The 21324-nt window shown below is 39.4% G+C and overlaps 1 protein-coding gene across 3 annotated transcripts in view; it reads right to left on the reverse strand.

Annotated features, from left to right (window-relative positions):
* TPRG1 (tumor protein p63 regulated 1) overlaps positions 1-21324 on the reverse strand; it is a 168515-nt gene that overhangs the window by 143600 nt on the left and 3591 nt on the right. For 2 of the 3 annotated variants that reach the window (XM_060198516.1, XM_060198514.1), the window contains exon 2: positions 6503-6601. The exons of the other annotated variant lie outside the window; for it this stretch is intronic. In XM_060198516.1, the coding sequence (XP_060054499.1) occupies positions 6503-6583 (81 nt within the window). In that variant the 5' untranslated portion in view covers positions 6584-6601. The remainder of the gene's footprint in view (positions 1-6502; positions 6602-21324) is intronic. 3 annotated transcript variants of the gene reach the window in all.

Consider the following 21324-nt stretch of genomic DNA (forward strand, 5'->3'; position numbering starts at 1 on the left):
GGAAAACATCCTTACAAATCTAGGAATTACTTGGTTTGGACACAACGTTCTCCTTGCAGACTGCCCACTCCCTGGCTTTCTGGGAATGTATTTGCCAGCTTTTACTTCTTAATAAAAATGTCTAATCTGCTGGCAATGTCTGAGCTCTAAAAGTATTTCCACAGTGCAACAAAGAACCTCAAAGACGCAAAGAGGTCGTGTAATTCCTACCCTCTACTCCCAGTAAAAATATTCTTCTTCTCAATCTAGAGTTTTCTCATCTCTTTGTTATTTAAAAAATGTGCTCAACTATGTATGGAAAGATTACTATTCTTTAGACAAACTTTTCAATCTTAATTTTTTAATCTTAAAATCAAAGACAGTTCCAGAATAGCTAACCCCCTAATAAATATGTTTCCCACAGAAGTGGAGAATAAATACTGAGTACCTTTACTCACTTGAAAGGAATACTTAGGCATAATACATTGTCATGCCTCCATACAGGGCTGAAAAATAAATACATACATAAATAAATAGAGAGGACAGTTTGGAAATTTTCCCCCCTTTCACAAGAGCTTAATATAAGAGAACAAAAGTTCCAATCAAGAAAAGAGAACAAAGTTCATAATGAAATAGTGTCTACTTAGACTTAGATACCTTCCTACTACACTTCCTTCACTCACTCCAAAGCTAACCTTATCAAAGAAAGGACTGAAAAAGCTGAATAAGGGCAAGAGAGAACAAAAGAGAACAAAGTTCCAATCAAGAAAAGGACTGATACCAATCACTTGTCTGATGTGTGATGTGTAAATACTGACTGCCATTTACTGAACTGCCTGGTTATCCTAGTGTAGTTTACTTTTGATGTGTAGAAGCTTTTCAGTTTCATGTAACCCCTTTCCTTACTCTTATTTTCATATCCCATGCCCCAGCAGTTGAGTCTCCAAATACACCTTTGATGTGAAGGTCCTGTAAAGTTTCACCAACATTTTCTTCTATAAAAAATTAATACTTCTGGTCTAATACCAAATATCTCTAACCCATTTTGATCTGACCTTTGATGCACAGTGTTAAGTGGTGGTCTAGTTTCGCTTTTTTACATGTGGACATCCAATTTCCCCTGCACCATTTGTTGAAGAGACGTTCTTTATACCATTGAATGGTTTTTGGCCCTTTTGTCATATATTAGATGGCTGTATATGTGTGAGCTCATTTCTGGGATTTTGATTCTGTTCCACTGATACAACTGTCCATTTTTATTCAAGTACCATGCTGTTTTGATTACTATTGCTTTGTAATATAAAGTGAAGTTGGGGAGCATGCTAGCTCCATATTTTTCTTTTTTTTCTCAGAAATGCTTTGGGAATTTGTGGCCTTTTGTGGCTCCATACAGTTTTTGGGCAAGTTGTTCGATTTGCTTGGAAAATGTCACTGGGATTTTGATAGCAACTGCGTTGAAATTATAGATTGCTTTTGGTAGAGTGTCCATTTTAATAATGTTTATTTTTCCAATCCAGGAACAAGGAATGTTTTTCCAGTTCTGTGTCCTTCTCTATTTCTTTGTTATATTTTCATTGTAAAGGTCCTTCATCTGCTTTGTGAGATTTACCCCAATGTATTTTATCTTTTTGCATCTGATTATAAATGGGATTGCGTATTTTATTTCCCTTTCCCCTGACTCTCTGTTTGTATACAGAAATGCCACAGTTGATGTGTATTGATTTGGTATCCTGCTACTTTACTGCATTTATTATTTCCAATAGTTTTTTTGGTGAAGTCTTTGGGGTTCTCTAGGTATATTATCATGCCATTAGCAAATAGTGATAGTTTGATTTCTTCCTTTCCAAAGTGTATACCTTTGATCTATATTTTTTTCTGATTGCGGTGGCAAAGACTTTGAGGGCTATGTTGAATGATAGTAGAGATGTTGCACATCCTTGTCTGGTCCCCAATTTCAGGGGGAAAGCTTTCTGTTTTCCCCATTGAGAAATGACTTTAGCTGTGGGTTTATCATAAATGGTGTTTATTATGTTAAGGGATTATCTTTCGATTCCCAGTTTCTAGAGGGTCTTTATCATAAGTGGGTGTTGGATCTTGTTGAATGCCTTTCTGGCATCAATTGATATGGCCGTATGATTTTTATCTTTCTTTTTGCTGTTGAATTAGATTGATTGACTTGTAGATGTTGAGCCATCCCTGCTTCCCAGGAATAAATCCCACTTGATCTTGGTGAATTATTCTCTTTGTATGTTGTTGGATGTGATTTCCCAAGATCTTGTTCAGGATCTTTTCACCAATGTTCATTAGGGATATAGGTCAATGGTTTTCTTTTCTGGTAGAGCTCCTTCCTGCTTTGGGGATCAAAGTGATGTTAGCTTCACAGAACCTGATTGGGAGTGATTGCCTCTCTTTAATCATCTGGAAAAGTTTGAGGAGAATAGGTGTGAGTTCTTCTTTGAAAGACTTACCGAGTTTTTTAGTAAATACCTGTTTCTACCTCCTTAATTAATCTGCAGAGACTCACCATTGTTTTCTTCACTTCCCTTGTGTGTTTCCTGCTAACTACACTGATTTCCATAAATTCATTCTTAACACTGTGAGGCCTAATTGTAAGCATTGGTGCCTTCTACACAGCATTTGGAGTAATTTTTCAGAGTCATATCTTGTGCCTCCTCCCCTCAACTGACTTTCTTTTAGAAGGAGAGGGAAAAAGACACCTTAACACCGGAGCTTCCCTCAGTGCTATAACACTTCCATGTAATACTGGGGTTCAAACCTAGGCAGGCTCATGGCATGGCAGCATGCCCAGTACTACTCAGTCTTAAAAAAAAAAAAGATGAATTTTATTTATTTCATGTGAGAGTTTTATGGGGGGAGGGAGAGAGATTGAGAAGAGTCAGAATGCCACTCTAGAATATGAGGCATGTGCTCTCTCAGCTGAGCTATTTCCCAGCCAAAGCGGCTGGAATATCAACAGGAACAGAGGGTCCACATTATTATCTCTCTGGATTCCTGGAAAGACAGATGTCTAATCAGGAAATGCTTATTCTAACTTCCACTTTGACAAGTGAGGAAACAAAGGCTCATCTAGGCTGTGTATCTCCCCCTGAATCTCAGCTCAATTAATTTAAAAATAAATATAGAATGACACTCTATGTTTAAAAATATTGTAGCCAGAGGGCTATTTGTGGGATGAACAAAACATTAAAAAGCCTATGGCTTGATTACAAGTACTGTGACCCTCTGCAGGTGAGACAGTGCTGGACTGGAAGGGAGTGCGGGGAGTTAATTCCTGTGTGGCATTCAAAAATCCAACAGTACATTTTCTGATGGTTACAGGCTTCCCCATTTGAAGGGGTTAACTTTCTCAAGGCACATCCCCAAAATAAAAATCCACTTTTAATTTTGACATTTTGTAAAGGTAATGTATGTGAATTTATGTGTGCAGCCTTTCCTGAGACTCTCTGTGAGAACAGCCGAGGGATGTGTGGTGGATAAACAATACTCTAACACCTCCAAACTCTCCAACAAGTCCTCTTCTGTGCCAACTGAGATAAAAAAAACTGGCATACAAGTCTTCGCAGTTTAACATTTTGTACATAAGTGATAACATGCCAGCAGGGCTGCTCTGTGTCCTGGGGAAAAATTGAATTGAAGGAAAGTCTCATTCCTTCCCTCCCTTCCCCTGCTCTGAAGATTCTCTGTGTTGCTCTTAGACCATCCACTGGGCAGCCGTGTGCCAACTTGGGTGTGGGGGGTATAGAACCAAGTCAAAGAAAGGCTGGTCCCCTCCTTCCTCCCTCCCTGGACAGCAATGGTCCTGTTTGTTGCTCTGTGAAGTCTGAAAAATGAAAGGCAAAGCATATTCTGTCACATTCACCATTGTTTGCACATTACCTCAGGCCTCACACAGGAGTATTCTGTTAATGACTGTGCTCTATAATCAAGGTCTTTGGGGGGTGGGGCGCGAGTGGGGAAATTGATCACAGAACATGGTGGAGACTTGTAATGAAAATAACAGAGTTTAGAAAAGAGAGGGGGTGAGGGTGTGGAGAAAGGTGTCTCAGAGATGACTACCCCACAGAGGATTTCCAAGCGAGGTATGAGCTGTGAGGAGGAGGAAGTGTGCAGAGAAAGTCAAGTAATGTGGCATGTGTAACTGAGATGCCAGCTGCCCACCCCCCGCTCCCTATCCCTTTCAGTCCTAGTAATATTTGGCTGTAGCTGCATTTCTTTGACAGGATGAAAGTCTAACGCTCTCGCACCTGCTCTATAGACCTTTTTTTTCCTGCCATTACACCTCCACCCCTGCTGGATGACTCCTTCACATACAACCCAAATACAGAGTCTGGGTTCAGTACTTTAAGTATTCCACTTGCCTCAAGCATGTCATGAGATCAACAACTCTGTTAAAGATCTAAAAGAGCCATAAAGAGATACATCACACTGCCTGCAGTCCATTTCTGCATAACTGCACCTGATTCTCTCGCCCTTCTTTCCAGGGAAACACTCTCTCTCTTTTTTTTTTTTTTTTGCTTGTTTGTTTGTTTTGTTATCTATATATTATTTGAAATGCATATCTGACTCATCTATATATCTAGGTCTCCCAGGATCTCCCCACAAACCTTCAAATACAGGGTGTTTTCCCACAAAGATAAATCTTGAAGGTAGCTGTTAAAATAAATCTGTACTGGTATTGTTTGAGTTGACAGTGATGTGTCTGAAAAAGTAGATGAAAGTTGAAAGCCAATCTGTAAGCAGGCATTGGGATCAGTAATTTTATCTCTGACAGTCTATCAGAAGTGACTTACTTTGTATTGGCTTGACTATGAAGAACCTAGAGCAAAAAGGGGACAGAAAAGTGGCGGTATTTTCCTCCAGAGAAGGAGGCTAATTAAGGCTAACTGACCAGCTTCCCTCCCTATAACCAAAAATAAAAGAAAGGGGGAAGGAAGGTTCGGAGGGAGGGAGGGAGGGAAGAAAGAAGGAAGGGATTGACCAGGATAAAAATGTGGGTCTTGATTAAGTACTTACTTGAGCAGGGGAGAGAAGGGGCTTATGAAAGTACAAATATATATATATATATATATATATATATATATATATATATATATATATATATATATATACACTGATACTGCATATCAAGGCCGACAATTCATTCTGCAACACAACCCCTTGTCTTCTCTCTCCAAAGTAAAAGTAAAAGTAATTCCTGATTTTTAAACCTGTTAATTTGTTAATTCAGAAAGTAGACAGTGACCATGCTTAGAAATTTGAACAGGTTACTTTGCCAGTTACTGAGTCATCCCAGGAGAGTGTGTGGATTAACCCCTACTAGGGGTTGCTACCAGTGTTAGTCATCCTGGTGCCAGACTGGAGCACATTCCATAACCAGATGTTCTTGATTGGGAGCTTTAAGGAAGTCACCCCAAACTCTGGGTTTCCTACTAGACCAACAGTGCCTTCTCATGCACATGGATGTTGTGAATTTTAGAGAAGAGCTTTTACAAAACCTGGAAGCAATCCAGGTGTCCAACAACAGATGAGTGGCTGAGCAAGTTGTGGTATATATACACACAATGGAATACCACTCAGCTATTAAAAATGGTAATTTCACCGTTTTCAGCCGATCTTGGATGGAACTTGAAGAAATCAGGTTAAGTGAAATAAGTCAGAAACAGAAGGATGAATACGGGATGATCTCACTCTCAGGCAGAAGTTGAAAAACAAGATCAGAAGAGAAAACACAAGTAGAACCTGAACTGGAATTGGCGTATTGCACCAAAGTAAAAGACTCTGGGATGGGTAGGGAGGAGAACACAGGTCCAAAAAGGATGACAGATGACCTAGTGGGGGTTATATTGTTATATGGAAAACCGAGAAATGTTATGCATGTACAAACTATTGTATTCACTGTCGAATGTAAAACATTAATTCCCAATAAAGAAATTAAAAAAGAGCTTTTAGTGCAAATGTATTGTCCCAATAAGGACTATATATTTTTTAAATATTTATTTATGTATTTATTCCCTTTTGTTGCCCTTGTTGTTTTATTGTTGTAGTTATTATTGTTGTCGTCAATGTTGGATAGGACAGAGAGAAATGGAGAGAGGAGGGGAAGACAGAGAGAAGATAAAGATAGACACCTGCAGACCTGCTTCACCGCTTGTGAAGCAATGCCCCTGCAGATGGGGAACTGGGGACTCAAACCTGGATCCTTGCACTGGTCTTTGTGCTTTGCGCCATGTGCCCTTAACCCTGCTATGCCTGACTCCCAAGACTATCTTTTTTATGTTTTATCAACATATTATTACAAAAATTATTGAAGTAATTCTATAAGCATTGTGTCATAAAATAAACCTATGTACCCATAACATAAGTCAAGATATACCATATTACTGGCATCTTGACAGAATTACTTTCCTTGAAGGGAAAATTCAAGGGGCTGGGTGGTGGTGCACCTGGTTGAGCACACATATTATAGTGCACAAGGACCCAGGTTCAAGCCCCCAGTTCTCACCTGCAGGGGGAAAGCTTTACGAGTAGTGAAGCAGGTTTGCAGGTGTCTCTTGTCTCCTTCCTCTTTATCACCTCCTACCATCTGGGTTTCTGGCTGTCTCTATCCAACAAATAAAGATAATTAAAAATTAAAAAATAAAAAAGGAAAATTCAATTGGTTTCACATGAGAGAATCTTATAGCACTACCAGACTACATATATATATATATATATATATATATATATAATTTATTAACCTCATTTTACAATTAAGAAACCAGTGCTCAATTGCTAGCAGGAAAGTGACTCACCTCAGATCACAAAGCAAATTAGAAGCGCCAGGACTTCAGACTTCTTTTTCCTGTTTTTATTACCATATTTTTTAGGACAGGAGTGACTAACTGGCCTATGAAGCAAGACAAACCTGCTCTTCACAATAGCACCTTTCTTCAGAAGTTCAGAATTAGCCCTCTCTTTCTTGTGTACAGGCAGGCACTGAGTACATCTCCCAATAACACCACCCCAAAAGCCACATGAACCCTAACTTTTCTGTCAGGGATATTTTCTATTTGTTCAACCCATGGCAAAGTATTTATTAAGTGAATAAATGGAGAAACACTTCATAAGACCTAGGTTTCTTTTAAAATTCTCTTTTTCCATTTTCATTAATAGTGTGATGTTTTTGATCTGTGACCTGCAAGATAACCTTCACCTTTTCTACAGAAGTCATTGTAACATAGATGGGAAGAGACTACTAATCCCAGTACATGAGGAGTAGGTGGATCTGGAGAAATTGAGTTGAACAGAGAGAAAATATGTAAGGTATCGATCACAATCTTCAAGAACTTGAATTTTGTCTAAAGGGAAAGAACACTTTTATTCCATTTGGAACTGAAATTAAAAAGAGGATGGTGGAGGCTGAGTGGTGGCACACCTGGCTAAGTGCATGCATTACCATGCACAAGGACCCAGGTTTAAACCCCTGGTCCCCACCCGAATGGGAGGAGCTCCCTAAGTAGTGAAGCAGGGTTGCAGTTGTTTCTCTTTCTTTCTCCCTCTCTATCTTGCCCTTCCCTCTCAATTTCTCTTTGGTTTATCCAATTAAAATAAATGATTTTAAAAAGAAGAATAAATGAGTCTCTTATTTTTCATAGCAAACTACTAAAAAGAAAAAAAAGGCATTTGTCCATTCTTTCTCTACACACCTTAAGCCACAGTATCTGCCCTTATAGTCCCAGAATGTCTTTTAAATCTCCTGAGCAAAGCTCTAGTGACTGAATCTAGGAAATGCTTTCCCTCCTTTACCTTCTTCATTGTTTCTGGCACTATTGATGATGATGATATCAATGGATATCATCCTTCTCAAAATTCCCATTTCCTTCTGTTTCTTAGAACTACAGGTTCTCAGTTTGCTTTTAACTTCCTTGTTCATGACCTATAGTTTCTTTAATGGATACCCCCTTATGACTCACTATTAGACATGCAACTGTTCCTCAGAGCACGGTATGAATGCTCTCCTGAAGCAATCCTCTTCATTCTCATTGTTCAACAGTAATCTGCACATCTATCCCTCCCACACTGTATTCCCAGTCAGCTTTCCCCCAAATCCATCAACACAATGATGCATTATGTAGGCCATCTCAGTTGACCCAGAGACACTTACAAATCACCTTATACCAAACTGTACTTATGAAAGTCTTACTTCCTCTTTATACTTATTGAATGAGCTCAGTGCTTTAGAGCTGCCCAAACCAGAAACCTGTCTGCTTCCATTATCTTGCCTAATAGTCATCAATTCTCACCAAGCCTTATAGTTTTTTATAACTCAATATCTACTGCATTTTTAACTTAGTAGGACACAAGGAGAAAACTAAAATTCCAAAAATATAAGTCAGCTTATATCACTTGTCACATAGCCTTGCATGATCCCAGGTGAGTTCCAAATAAATCCGAGCTTACCAGTAGAGGTTCATGTCCTGTTGAGTCTCCTCCCTCTTTTTTCTTCTCCATTTACTTCAGCTGTTTTTCCTGCCTCATCATAGGAATCAGATACCATACTTCAGTTATGCTTTATCGGAGGATCACAAATCTACCACGCTCCTTCTCAACTTGATCTGGTAATTCCCATTACCCTTCTTATCTCAGCTTAGAAAGTCACTAGAGGTGTCCCTGACCAACCTTATTAATGAGTTGTCTGCCCAGTGTTTCTCCCTGTGGATGATGCTTATTCCTGTCACTGACAGTCTTTATCATACTATAGCTACCTTGCCTTAGCTTTCACATCCTTCTCAGTAAAGCAGACAACCCTTCACACTAGGGATGTGATTTTTTTTTTATTATAGTATTCTCAGCACCAAGTAGAGCATATAAACAGTATCATCTCTCTCATGTTAACAAATGGATAAATTATCAATGAACACCTTCACTCCATGAAACACCTATGGCAGAAAATGAAAAAGAGATTCGACTGAGATACTCTCCTCAGATGTACTCAAATCAGATGTGACAAGTAAAGATTTTTAAACCTTTTTTTCTAAACCAGGGTACAAACTTACTAATTCCCATAAGCTTAACAAGTGTGGTACTAACTCGTATTAGAAATGACAGTACTTAAATGTATTTTTTAATTGATTTAACACCAGGTTACAAAATTAGATTTCCAGGGTATCATACCTTCTCCACCTATGCATGTGTATACAGTTCATAGCACCCACCACCAGAGTTCCTGTGACCTCTCCCCTGTCTTCAATCACTATAGTTCTCATAGAGTCTGAAAGAAAGGTTAGTTACTTTTTTTCCCTGCAAGTTCATTTAGTTCCCCACTTTAGTTATCTGTATTCCACATATCCAGTAGTTGTCTTTCACCTTTTAGGCAATTTTTAAAATTTTGGAGTTTTATTTCCTTTCCTTTCTTGCATTCATTTAATTTTTTAATTTCTATTAGTTATTTAATGTTAATTTACAAAATGATGAGATAACAGGGGAATAATTCCACACCTTTCCCACCACCAGAGTTCTGTGTCCCCATTCCCTCCATTGGAAATTGCTATAGTTCTCCCAAGGTCATAAGTTTATTTATATATATATATATATATATATATATATATATATATATATATATATATATATATATATATATATATTTCTATATTAGCCCATTTTCCTATAGTCCTGCCTCCCATTCCTTTCTAAGTCACACCTATATCTGTTACTATATCCAAATGTCCTTTTTTTCCCTCCTCTCTCTCAGAATCTTGATGAAATTGGAGCTCAGAGCCCTCTAGTCATCTTCCCCTAACATTTCTCTCCCTCTGGGAGTATGACCAGAATTTTTTCAGGGGTAAAGAGTGTTGGAATTCTGACTTCCGTACTTGCTTCTCCTTTGGATGTGTATGTTGGCATGTCAATCTATACCCCCAGCCAATTCCTATCTTTCCCTAGTGGAGGAGGGTTCTGGAGAGGTTGAGGTTCCAAAACACATTGGTGAGGTCTTTTGCCCAGGGAAATCAGGATGGAATCACTGTAGCATCTGCATCTTGGTGGCTTTAGCCTAGTGAGTTTCTGAAGAATTCCTGGTTGTATTTTGTTTTCAGGTGGTTTTGTTGTTGTTGCTTTCTAGTTTCATAGCAGAAGAGTCTAAACCAGCCCCTACTCCATAGCCACACCCTCAGAAGTTCCTTTTATTTAATTTTTCATTGATTTATGCAAAACTTGAATACTTGTTTTTAGCTGTTAGATTTCAGTATTGCTCCACAGATCGACCTATCAGTAGGAGTAGCTAAATCACACAACTCCCCCCATCAGAGTCTGAAAGTTGTCTTTAAACACAGCTATGTGGACCAGGAGAGAATGGCCCCTCCTTATCTGTAGAAAAAGAACCTTATTATGTGCAGGGTCAAGTCCTGACACCACATGAGAACACTGTGATAGCAGAGGGGGCCCTAAGGATGGTGACACTGTGCTGTGGTCCCCCAGATATAAGGGAGTGTGTGTGTGTGTGTGTGTGTGTGTGTGTGTGTGTGTGTGTGTGTGTGTGTGTGGTGTGTGTGTGTGTGTGTGGTGTGTGTGTGTGTGTGTGTGTGTGTGTGTGTGTGTGTGTGTGTGTGTGTGTGTGTACCTGAAATTTAAGAAATGAATGAAGGGAAAAAATAGCTAGAGAATGATGGAATCACTCCTGCATGCGGTCCAAGCACCATGAAATGAAATGAAATGAAATGAAATGAAATGAAATGAAATGAAATGAAAAAAATAAAATATACAATTATATGTGCAATTGTCAAGATCAGTTACCAGTAACACAAAGGCACAAAAGTTTAGAGAATTAACTAAGTCAACTCTTGCACAAAATAATGGACACGAAGCAAAAGATATGTGAATTGATTGATTCCATGTCATCAATACCTTTGTGAGTAAACACAGGACAGGCAGAGTAGAGAGACCTTTGCAGTTATATACAGACATTGGGCTTGATTCCAGAACCTGCAAGTTACCAGCTGCCTGAGGATAAGTAACACTTTATAAATCCTTAGCTTCAGTTTTCTCAAATGTGAAGTGGAATCAACACTTACCTTGTAGGAAGAACTAGAGTAGCTAATGGACCTAAAAGCGTGGCAAAGTACTGAAAATATGGTATTATTTGAAAATGCCATTTTAAAGATTTGGGGAAAAGGAATGTTAGAAGGAGTCCAACAGAGGGTCAGGTGGTAGCGCAGCGGGTTAAGCACACGTGGCACAGAGTGCAAGAACTGGTATAAGGATCTCGGTTCAAGTCCCCAGCTCCCCACCTGCAGGGGAGTCGCTTCACAGGCGGTGAAGCAGGTCTGCAGGTGTCTATCTTTCTCTCCCCATCTCTGTCTTCCCCTCCTCTCTCCATTTCTCTCTGTCCTATCCAACAACGAACGACATGAACAACAACAATAACCACAACAAGGCTACAACAACAAGGGCAACAAAAGGGGGGGGGAGTCTAACAGTTGACTGAAAAGATGGTGGAGGAACATAAACCACTGGAAGCAGAGCTAGTGGTAACTAGTGAGGGTTGTAAAAGTCTTGGAGTAGTAAAAGCTCAGAAATCTGGATTCAGATTTAAGTCATTTTTTTTTCTGGACTTAATTTTTTTTAATTGTATTTATAAAATGGAAACATGAACAAGATGACAGTTTAAGAGGGGTACAATTCCATACAATTCCCACTACCAAAACTCTGTATCTCATCTGCCCCCAGCTTTCCTATTCTTTTTTTTTTTTTTTTGCCTCCAGGGTTATCACTGGGGCTCAGTGCCAGCACTACACACCCACTGCTCCTGGAGGCTATTTTTTTTCCCTTTTTGCTGTCTTTGTTTATCATTGTTGCTGTTGTTATAATTATTGTAGTACTTATTGTTGTTGTTATTATTGTAGTACTTGTTGTTGTTGTTGGATAGGACAGAGAGAAATCGAGAGAGGGGTGGAAGGCAGACAGGGGGAGAAAAAAATAGACACTTGCAGATCTGCTTCACCGCCTGTGAAGCTATCCCCCCTGCAAGTGGGGAACCGGGATCCTTACTCCAGTCCTTGAGCTTCGCGCCATGTGCGCTTAACCTGCTGTGCTACCAACACGGCCCCAGTTTTCCTATTCATTAACCCTCTGAGAGCAGGACCCAACAGGGTCATTATGGGGTGTAGAAGGTGAAAGGTCTGGCTTCTGTAATTGCTTCCCCGCCGAATATGGCCATTGACAGGTTGATCCATATTCCCAGCCTGTCTCTCTCTTTCCCTGGTGGGGCAGAGCTCTGGAGAAGTGGGGCCTCAGGACATACTGGTAGGGCTGTCTGCCCTGGGAAGTCCAGCTTGCCCATGATGCCCATGGGTTAGGGTTAGGGGTTAGGGTTTAGGGGTTAGGGGTTAGGGGCTAGGGGTTAGGGGTTAGGGTTAGGGAACACTACAAATCGGGTCAAATACTAACAGCTATGCTGGAATATATTTATTTTTATCACCTTGAAACAACTATAAATCAAAACTGTTTAGTTCTCCGCTATGTATTTATAGAAATCCAAATACTTAAGAGAACCAGGGATAAGAAATCATTAAAAACAAGTTACAAGGAGAAAATTCTGGATGAAACTTTAATAGATTGTGGTCTATTTAAGCAGACCCAGGGACTTAAAAGGGGGGAAAGGAAGAGGGTTGAAAGGGGGGTGGGGAACCAATGCTCTCTCGGAGGGTGATGGTGATTGAGTGGTGGCTGAGATGTACCAACATCTATTTTGGGGATATATGAAACTGGACTCCTGTGACAACAATTGTTTTGTAGGACATTTCCACATTAATAAATCAGTTTTTTTTTAAAAAAAAACAAATTAGTTATTTACAAGACATTCTAAAGAAGAGCCCATTGTTTTTTTGTTTTTGTTTTTTTTTTTAATCAATGTGCCCGAATGCTGAATATTAGGAACACCTTATCTGGAGATGGATTTAACTGTTCCTTGAAACCAGTGAATAGAATTTAAGAAAGGACTGAGTTTCCTGGTCTGGGGACTCTTCATCCACAGAACTTGGTCCAATAAAAGTTAATTTTGCAACCCTAGCCCCGGCCCCCACCATAACATCACAAGTTCTAGAAGATTCCAGTAGAAGTCATTTTATAAAGAACAAAGAATTTTATCTTTGTCAACGGACCATACAACTATCGTTGTAGGTGAGTTAAAGTTAAATCTTGCTGTATGAAGGTTAGAGACTACTAGAGAGAATAATAATGATTTCAGCAAAGTACAAGAAATGGCATAAGGATCCCGGATTGAGCCCACAGCTCCTGCAGGGTAGTCACTTCACAAGTGGTGAAGCAGGTCTGCAGGTGTCTATCTTTCTCTCCCCCTCTGTCTTTCCCTCCTCTCTCCATTTTTCTCTGTCCTATCCAACAACAACGACATCAATAAAACAACAAGGGCAACAAAAGGGAATAAATAAATAAATATTTTTTACAAAGAGAGAGAGGAGGAGGAGACACCAAAGCTTCCTCCAGTGTACATGGTGTACATGTCAAAGCACATATCTTAGCCAGTAAGCTACTTCTCTGGTTCTAGAAATCACATTTTTACACAATTAAGCATTAACACTCACAGGAAAATTCCCAGAGAATAAATAGGATCCAAAACTACATCTGCTTTATGGTTTTATTTTTGAAACCTAAAGGATATGCAAATTTTTTGTGTGTTTGTTTGTTCATTTGTTTCTGCAATTCTGTATACTTGCTTTTCCTGAATAAAATTGGAATGGACTCTCAGAGGTTAATAAATATTTTTTATAAAAAAAGAAAAGTATGCAAGCAATAGTAAGCTTAATAATCACAGAAATGAAAACAACATTGGAGGAAAGGAATGGCAGTATTAGGGAAACAACAGTTGAGACCCCCAAGGAAAATACTGATTATCTTGAGGCAATTAGAGAATTGAAAGCTGAAATAGCTGTAATGAAGAAAGAAGCTGAGGCAAGGGAAAGCAGACTAACAGAAGCAGAAAACAGAATTAGTCAGACAGAGGATGAGTTAGAGAAAATGAAGAAAGAGGTGAAAGATCTTAAAAAGAGATTGAGAGACACTGAAAACAACAACAGAGACATATGGGATGATCTCAAAAGAAGTAACATTCGCATAATTGGCCTGACAGAGGAAGAAAGAGAGGAAGGGGAAGCAAACATTCTAGAGGAAATAATAGAAGAAAACTTCCCAGACCTGAATAACAGAAAGGACATCAAGATTCAAGAGGCCCAGAGGGTACCAAACAGAATCAACCTAGACCTGAAGACACCAAGACACATCATAGTCACAATGAGAAGAAGTAAGGATAAAGAAAGGATCCTAAAGGCTGCAAGAGAGAAATAAAAAGTCACATACAAGGGAAAACCCATAAGATTATCTGCAGACTTCTCCACTCAAACTCTAAAAGCCAGAAGAGAATGGCAAGATATCTATCGAGCCCTGAATGAAAAAGGGTTTTAACCAAGGATAATATATCCTGCTAGACTTTCATTCAAACTAGATGGAGGGATCAAAACCTTCTTAGACGAATAACAGTTAAAGGAGGCAACCATCACCAAACCAGCCCTGAAATAGGTTCTAAAAGACCTCTTATAAACAAGAACATCACTACAATACTGGCAATATAAAAAAAAATTTTTTTTTGAACAATGGCACTACAATACATTAAATCCATAATATCAATAAATGTCAATGGCTTAAACTCACCCATCAAAAGGCACAGAGTTGGGGGATGGATTAGAAAACATAATCCAACCATATGCTGCTTGCAAGAATCCCATCTGTCACAACAAGATAAACACAGACTTAAAGTGAAAGGATAGAAAACTATCATACAGGTTAACAGACCACAAAGAAGGGCAGGAACAGCCATTCTCATCTCAGACACGATAGATTTTAAATTAAATAAAGTAATAAAAGATAGGCAAGGACATTACATAATGATTAGAGGATCAATCAGCCAAGAAGACTTAACAATCATTAACATCTATGCACCCAATGAGAGACCATCTAAATACGTCAAGCACTTACTGAAAGAATTTCAAAAATGCATCAATAGTAATAAAATAATAGTGGGAGACTTCAATACCCCACTCTCACACTTAGACAGGTCAACAAAGCAGAGAACCAAAAAGATACAAGAAAATTAAATGAAGAGATTGACAGACTAGACCTCTTGGACATTTTCAGAGTCCTTCACCCCAAAAAACTGGAATACATCTTCTTTTCAAATCCACATAACACATACTCAAGGATAGACCACATGTTAGGCCACAAAGACAGCATCAATAAATTCAAGAACATTGAAATCATCCCAAGTATCTTCTCAGACCACAGTGGAGTAAAACTAACATTTAACAACAAACAGACAATTATTAAAAGTCACAGAATTTGGAAACTAAACAACATGCTCCTTAAGAACCACTGGGTCAGAGATTCACTCAAGCAGGAAATTCAAATGTTCCTGGAAACAAATGAAAATGAAGACACAACCTATAAAAATATTTGGGACAGCTAAAGCAGTACTGAGAGGGAAACTTATAGCCATAAAATCACATATTAAACACCAAGAAGAAGCTCAAATGAACGACCTTACTGCACACCTCAAGTACTTAGAGGAAGAGGAACAAAGGAACCCTAAAGCGTCCAGAATGACAGAAATCACTAAAGTTAGAGCATAAATAAACAACATTGAAAATAAAAGAACCATACAAAAGATCAATGAAGCCAAATGTTGGTTCTTTGAAAGATTAAACAAAATTGACAAACCCCTATCCAGACTCACCAAACAAAAAAAGAGAGAAGACTCAAATTGATAGAATTGTAAACAATGGAGGAGAAATCACAACTGACACCACAGAAATCCAGAGAATCCTGCGAAACTTCTTTAAAGAACTATATGCCACAAAGCTAGAGAATCTGGAAGAAATGGAACAATTCCTAGAAACATATGCCCTTCCAAAACTGAACCAAGAAGAACTACAAAATCTAAATGCACCAATCACAGACAAAGAAATTGAAACCGTTAGTAAGAACCTCCCCAACAACAAAAGTCCTGGACCAGATGGCTTCACAAATGAATTCTACAAAACTTTCAAGAAACAGTTAGTACCCATACTTCTGAAGCTTTTCCATAAGATTGAGGAAACAGGAATACTCCCCTCCACCTTCTATGAAGCCAACATCACCCTGATACCAAAAGCTGATAAGGACAGAAAAAAAAAAGGAAAACTACAGACCAATATCTCTGATGAACATAGATGCCAAAATATTAAACAAGATCTTGGCCAACCGGATACAGCAACATATCAAAAAGATTGTTCATCACGACCAAGTGGGATTCATCCCAGGAATCCAAGGCTGGTTCAACATCCGTAAGTCAATCAATGTCATTCACCACATCAATAAAAGCAAAGCCAAAAACCACATGATTATCTCAATAGATGCAGAGAAAGCCTTTGACAAAATCCAACACCCATTCATTCTCAAAACTCTAGAAAAAATGGGAATAGATGGGAAATTCCTCAAGATAGTGGAGTCTATATATAGCAAACCTACAGCCAACATCATACTCAATGGACAGAAGCTGAAAGCATTCCCCCTCAGATCCGGGACTAGACAGGGCTGTCCACTGTCACCGTTACTCTTCAATATAGTATTGGATGTTCTTGCCATAGCAATCAGGCAAGAGAAAGGAATCAAAGGAATATAGATTGGAAGGGAAGAAGTCAAGCTCTCACTATTTGCAGATGATATGATAGTATACATAGAAGGACCTAAAGAATCCAGCAGAAAATTACTGGAAGTTATTAGGCAATATAGCAAGGTATCAGGCTACAAAATCAATGTACAAAAATCAGTGGCATTTCTTTATGCAAACACTAAATCTGAAGAAGAAGACATCCAGAAATCACTCCCATTTACTTTTTCAGCAAAATCAATCAAATACCTAGGAATGAAGTTGACCAAAGAAGTGAAAGATTATATACTGAAAACTACTACTCAAGGAAATGGAAACTGATGCCAAGAAATGGAAAGATATCCCATGGATTGGAAGAATAAATATCATCAAAATGAATATTCTCCCCAGAGCCATATAGAAATTTAATGCAATACCCATCAAAGTTCCACCAAGCTTCTTTAAGAGAATAGAACAAACACTACAATCATTTATCTGAAACATGAAAACACCTAGAATTGCCAAAGCCATCTTACGGAAAAGAAACAGAAATGGAGGCATCACACTCCCAGACCTTAAACTATATTATAAAGCCATCATGATCAAAACAGCATGGTACTGGAACAAAAATAGGCACACAGACCAGTGGAACAGCATTGAAAGCCCAGAAATAAATCCCCACACCTGTGGACATCTAATCTTTGATAAGGGGGCCCAAAGCATTAAATAGAAAAAGGAGGCTCTCTTCAATAAATGGTACTAGGAAAACTGGGTTGTAACATGCAGAAGAATGAAATTGAACCACTTTATCTCACCAGAAACAAAAATCAACTCCAAATGGATGAAAGACCCAGATATCAGACTAGAAACAATCAAATACTTAGAGAAAAACATTGGTGGAACACTTTCCCACCTAAACCTCAAGGACATCTTTGATGAATCAAACCCAATTGCAAGGAAGACTAAAGCAGAAACAAACCAATGGGACTACATCAAATTGAAAAGCTTCTGCACAGCCAAAGAAACTATTAAAAAAACAAAGAGACCCCTCACAGAATGGGAGAAGATCTTCACATGCTATACATCAGACAAGAAACTAATCACCAAAATATATAAAGAGCTCAGCAAACTTAGCACCAAAAAAGCAAATGACCCCATCCAAAAACGGGCAGAGGATATGAATAAAACATTCACTACAGAGGAGATCCAAAAGGCTAACAAACATGTGAAAAACTGCTCTAGGTCACCGATTGACAGAGAAATGCAAATTAAGACAACACAAAGATACCACCTCACTCCTGTAAGAATGGCATATATCAAAAAGGACAGCAGCAACAAATGCTGGAGAGGTAGTGGGGACAAAGGAACCCTTTTACATTGCTGGTGGGAATGTAAATTGGTCCAGCCTCTGTGGAGAGCAGTCTGGAAAACTCTCAGAAGGCTAGACATGGACCTTCCATATGATCCAGTAATTCCTCTCCTGGGGTTATACCCCAAGGACTCCATAACACCCAACCAAAAAGAGGTTTGTATTCCTATGTTCATAGCAGCACAATTCATAATAGCTAAAACCTGGAAGCAACCCAGGTGCCCAACAACAGATGAGTGGCTGAGAAAGCTGTGGTATATATACACAATGGAATACTATGCAGCTATCAAAAACAATGAACCCACCTTCTCTGACCCATCCTGGACAGAGCTAGAAGGAATTATGTTAGGTGAGCTAAGTCAGAAAGATAAAGATGAGTATGGGATGATCCCACTCATCAACAGAAGTTGACTAAGAAGATCTGAAAGGGAAACTAAAAGCAGGACCTGACCAAATTGTAAGTAGGGCACCAAAGTAAAAACCCTGTGGTGAGGGGTAGACATGCAGCTTCCTGGGACAGTGGGGGGTGAGAGTGGGTGGGAGGGATGGTTCACAGTCTTTCGGTGGTGGGAATGGTGTTTATATACACTCCTTGTAAAATGTAGTCATATAAATCACTAGTTAATTAATACGAGAGTTTTTCAAAACACAAACTGAATCTTTTCAATATATAGGCTGTGTAATTGATATGCGGACTCTCTCAAAAGCCTAGACCAAGTAGATCAGAAGCAACCAATAGCACAGCTATATACAAGATACTGGGTACTCTACAGCAAACCCTAACAAAAGAACTTTTCAAAAGTTAACCCAATTACCAAATGATGTGATGAAAACATTAACTATCGATGGTCTTTTTGAACCCTAAGACAGCAGGAACCTCACATCTCCACTATAGAGCCTCTACTTCCCCCAGTCCGGGAACCCTTGGATAGGGCCCACTTTCCCGTATGCCTCTCCCAATCCATATCAAATAATATTGCATCTGCCGATCACAACCTATCCAACACAAGGATTGCCACCTCAATATGCTTCACTTCAGACTGTGTCCAGAGACTTCACATGTGGAATGACAACCCTTCAGCCTCATTACTCGGGTGAGACTTTTCCTTTCATAGTATACTCTAATTCCATCTCAGGTGGTTCACTTTCTAACAAAGTCCCAAAACCTAGATATACACCAGTTTCTGTGAGAGAGAGCATATGTTCACACGTATCCATAAACTACTGCATAATATATACATGAAAGCAGAAGTACACTAGAGTTTGCCCTAACAGTTCCTTTCCACTATTCCAAGCTTTGGGTCCATGATTGCTCAACAGTTTGTTTGGCTTCGTATGTTAACTCTCTTTTCAGTCACCAGGTTTCAGATGTCATCAAAATGCCATCCAGGCTTCCCTAGACTGAAGACCCCACCAATGTGTCCTGGAGCTCCGCTTCCCCAGAGACCCACCCTGCTAGGGAAAGAGAGAGGCAGACTGGGAGTATGGACCGACCAGTCAACGCCCATGTTCAGCAGGGAAGCAATTACAGAAGCCAGACCTTCTACTTTCTGCAACCCACAATGACCCTGGGTCCATGCTCCCAGAGGGATAGAGAATGGGAAAGCTATCAGGGGAGGGGGTGGGATATGGAGATTGGGTGGTGGGAATTGTGTGGAGTTGTACCGTTCCTACCCTATGGTTTTGTTAATTAATACTTTCTTAAATAAAAAAAAAAAAAAAACTAACAACAAGGGCAGCAGGAAAAGAGGGTAAATGGCCTCCAGGAGCAGTGGATTCGTGGTGCAGGTACCAAGCCCCAGCAATAACCCTGGAGGCCAAAAATAAATAAATAAATAAATAAAAGCTTAATCCATAGTCTGAAACAAATGAGTCTTACTAAACACTTTGTTGTGCTATGTGCCACACTGCCTACATACTTCTGCTGAAGCAAAGACCTTTGAGATTATAGGTATAATTCTGAACCAATCATACATAAGCCCATGAGACACGTGCATAAACACTGTGCTGATGCCTAGTAATGGCCATAACCCTGGTCACAAGACCAGAACCCCTTCTTCAGATCATCGTTTGTCCAAACTCATAATCTGAATATCTATCAGCTTTCCTTCCTTTTCTCTTGCAGACAATCTGGTGATTGTTTTGGAGCTATGTTAATTTGCTTAATGTTTTAACTTTTAAGCTACTGAGCCTAAATAGCAGGGTCAATGGCATCATCATTTACTAATGTCATCATGACCCTTCCCACCTCTTTTTAATTTTTGTACTTTTTATTTATAAAATGTAAACACTGACAAGACCATAAGATAGGAGGGGTACAATTCCACACAATTCCCACCACCAGAACTCCATATCCCATCCCCTCCCTTGATAGCTTTTCTATTCTTTATCCCTCTGGGAATATGGACCCAGGATCATTATGGGGTGCAGAAGGTATAAGGTCTGTCTTCTGTAATCACTTCTCCCTCTTTTTTTTCTCCAGGCTTATTGCTAGGGCTCAGTGCCTGCACCATGAATCTACTGCTCCTGGAGGCCATTTTTCCCCCTTTTGCTTGCTTGTTGTGGTTATTATTGTTATCGTTGATGTCGTTCATTGTTGGATAGGACAGAGAGAAATGGAGAGAGAAGGGGAAGACAGAGATGGGGAGAGAAAGACAGACACCTGCAGACTTGCTTCACTGCCTGTGAAGTGACTCCCCTGCAGATGGGGAGCCGGGGGCTCGAACCAGGATCCCTACACCGGACCCTGCGCTTGGCACCACGTGCGCTTAACCCGCTGAGCTACTGCCTGACCCCCTCTTCTCCCCTTCTTAATGACTGGTTAGGACCAAAGAATTAACTTCTTTCCTCTCCGGTGATATTCATCTATGACCTGAGCTATCATCATATCAACTTGAAAAACACTAATTTGAACACAGGAACAATTGGTAGATAACAGTTTCACTGATAAGCTATATAGCTAACTGCCTAAACCAGGTCCCACATGCTTTGGGAAGACTGGGGATGAATGCTTTATCTAAAAGTGCCAAGGCTGCCTTGCCTCAGCCAATAGTTTTCTATGTGGGGAAGTGGATCCATAGACTTCCCTGAAAAATAAAATGCCTGAATTTTTACAGAGAATTTGGCTTAATGTTAAACATTTGCAACTAATCTGAATCTTTATTTGCCATTTCAGTGTAAACAACACATTTGCCTTCTGGATGCACTTGTGGCTTCAGCTCTGCCACCTCTGCATTAAATCTACTCATAAACTTGACTCTGCCATTAGACTCGACAGTTCTGA

The sequence above is a fragment of the Erinaceus europaeus genome, chromosome 9, assembly GCF_950295315.1.
Source record: "Erinaceus europaeus chromosome 9, mEriEur2.1, whole genome shotgun sequence".
NCBI lineage: Eukaryota > Metazoa > Chordata > Mammalia > Eulipotyphla > Erinaceidae > Erinaceus > Erinaceus europaeus.